The 3055-nt window shown below is 36.6% G+C and overlaps 1 protein-coding gene across 1 annotated transcript in view; it reads left to right on the forward strand.

Moving 5' to 3' along the window:
* The window catches only part of LOC106867747 (calcium/calmodulin-dependent protein kinase kinase 1-like), a 21893-nt gene extending 18844 nt beyond the window's left edge, over positions 1-3049 (forward strand). Inside the window, exon 10 of the mRNA XM_052978078.1 lies at positions 2397-3049. Coding sequence (XP_052834038.1) covers positions 2397-2435 — 39 coding nt within the window. The 3' untranslated portion in view covers positions 2436-3049. The remainder of the gene's footprint in view (positions 1-2396) is intronic.
* Positions 3050-3055: the final 6 nt, after the last annotated feature.

Consider the following 3055-nt stretch of genomic DNA (forward strand, 5'->3'; position numbering starts at 1 on the left):
TGCCGAACCGCTAAGTTACGAGGGACGTAAACACACCAGCATCGGTTGTCAAGCGATGTTGCGGGGACAGACACAGACACACAAACACACACACACACATATATATATACATATATGTACAGGGTAATTCAAAGGTCACCATACATACATAGGAAAATTTTATTTTTTTAATAAAAAACAGTTAAATAAAAAAAAAACTGTTTCTTATAAAAAAAAATAAATTGGTCTTATGTATGGCAACTTTTGAATCACCCTGTATATATATATGTATATATACACACACACACACCTATATATATGTATGTATGTACATATGCTAGCTGAGTATCCTGTCTTGCTGGGTAATTTTCACAATAGAATGCTATGACAGACTTTTGGAATATCACACCCACCTAAGTTGAATTTTCTCCATTTTGATGTGGATTTTTTTCAAATTTTTCTTTCCACTACACCCTTGCAAATGATGTGGGGATGGTTGGGGGTAGGAGCTTTTCACAAAAGAAAAACTTTTGAAAATTTATGAATCCCCCAAGTTTACCTCAAGAAAAGCAAAAAAAATGAAAGAAACAGGAAAAGGGTATCTTCTCTGTTGCTGTCACAGATTTTGAAATTTTAAAATTAAGTGAATATTTTCAAGTTTGTTATATTGATGTACTTTTTCATGCTGAATCTGACTGACTTTGGCATTCATTTATTTCAGGAAAATTTTAGAAAAATGTTACAGAGGTTTAAAGTTTGATCATTTTTATCCAATCAGAAAAACAGGATTTGTGCATTATAGTTGTCATAAAATGAAAGTAAACATTAGAATGTGAGGTTTTAGACAAAGTGAGATCAATGCATGAAAGTTAATTCATATACAAAGAGAGTGAGTGTCAAAGAGTATTGTAAATATATATAGAGAGATAAATTAGTGAAGAAAAGTAGTTTCAGTTCCAGCAGCCAGAGCCAATTAGCTGTCTGGTGGTACAAGTCTTAAAACTATACACTACAAAATCCAGGAAACTGACCTTATGAGTCTATGGCTCAGGAAGAATCATTGAGCTTCTTTCTAAATCTTGGAGAACATTAGCTAATGTGTCCATTGTTGCTGTTTAGCCACAGGTCAGTCCTGAATCTGCAGACCTACGATGAAAACTATTCCAACTGTGACCATCCTGTCTGCTATTCTGACTTAGTATATCTAGGACTACATTAGCTAATGTATTCTTCCTTCCTTGTTTTTGTTGTTGTTTAGCCACAGGTTAGGCATAATCCATTAGTCCTTTGATCTAAGGTGTTCCAGCCATGCCAGTCCTGTATTTTATTCAGACCAAGTATGCTTGGGACTACATTATCTAATATGTCTTTCCTTGTTGCTATGTAATCCCAGGTTAACTGTGACCCAACAGAGCTTTGATGAAAGATGTTGCGGCCATCACTGAGTCATCTTTTATGTTTAACCACAGCTTACCTTGGACTACATTATCTAATGTTTCTTCGCCTTATACACATTGAAAATGAGGAATCAAGATTTGAGGGGAATATTTGGCTGCTATTTCCACCAGATTGGGTGACCCCTTAGCTAGTCCTTTGCAGGCTTGGTTTAATCTTTTAGTATTCAAACCAGTCATATCCAGCCCAAACATTCTACCTATTTTATAGTCAAACCAGCCAGATCTGGCTTCTCACACCTACCCTACAAGGACGTTCTAAGAATATAACGTCACATAGTTGAAATCTCAGGGCTATGAGATAATGCATGATTAATTCAAAAAGATGTGTATAAATAATCATTATATTGAACAGACTAATCTGAATGCTAAAGGGTCTGCTGGATTAGGACCAACCTAGGGCTAAATAACAAGATAGGACACATTAGATAATGTAGTCCAAGATACACTATCTAAATAAAAGATAGGATGGTCACGGCTGGAACACCTTTAAGCCTTTTAGCATTTAAACTAGCCCCATTCACCCTAAATATTCTGCCTTGTTTTATGTTCAAATTGACCTGCTCCAGCCTCTCACACCTACCCTACAATGTAATTATGCAGTCATATCTTAGAAAACTACTTTATAATGCATGATTAATTAAAAAAAACAAGGCCAGATCCAGCCTCTCACACCTACCCTACAATGTCATTCTAAAAAGAAACAATCACATCATTGAAATCTTGAAGCTGAGATAATGCATGATTAATTGAAAACAAGGCCAGATCCAGCCTCTCACACCTACCCTACAATGTCATTCTAAAACGAAACAATCACATCATTGAAATTTCAAAGCTGTGAGATAATCCATGATTACTTCAAAACAATGTGGATAAATAAGGAATACGTTTGACAGAGTAATCTAGGTATTAAAAGGGTTAATTGATTCTTCTTTTCTTTTTTTTTTTTTTTTTTTTTTATAGGAAGACGTCCGCAGATTCAATTATTGGCGGAACTCTTAGTGAAGACAGCTAAGATGGATGTCACTGGACACAGTGAGACAGACAGAAAGAGAGATGGTGGTGTACTGTGAGGAGTAGTGGTGGTATTGGTGGTGGTGGTGGTGGACGAGGAGAAAAGGTTGTAGGAGACAGCAAATTTTCAGTAGTGTCTGTGGGAGGGCATGGCATCAGATTGGCTGAGGTTTTAGATCAGAGGTTCTCAACATGGGTGGCACCACTCCACCTCCCTGCAAGGCGATGCTGGTGATATCGAAGGGAATGTTAAGCTTTAGGGGGTCAGCCGGATAACATAATTAACATACTAAGTTTTACCTGTAGTAGTAAATATATTATACTTGTTAAAGCTAGTAATGGTTGTCGAAATAAAATAAGAAATAAGTAGTGTGCTGCTATTACTAGCAGGTCAAGCAACTGTGTAGAGGTAGACTCTGCCCAGTTGCTTGATCTGATATAGAAAATTTGGCAAGATCTCATCAGGCACAAGGAAGTCATTAATTTGCAATGTGTAAAGTATATTTAACACCTTTTGTCTTTTTAGTTGTGATGCTTCACCTGCCATTTAGCTGGACACTACTTGAAAGTGGGGTGCAACAAATAAAGACAGAGACAGAGAGAGGGTG

The sequence above is a fragment of the Octopus bimaculoides genome, chromosome 30, assembly GCF_001194135.2.
Source record: "Octopus bimaculoides isolate UCB-OBI-ISO-001 chromosome 30, ASM119413v2, whole genome shotgun sequence".
Classification (NCBI taxonomy): domain Eukaryota; kingdom Metazoa; phylum Mollusca; class Cephalopoda; order Octopoda; family Octopodidae; genus Octopus; species Octopus bimaculoides.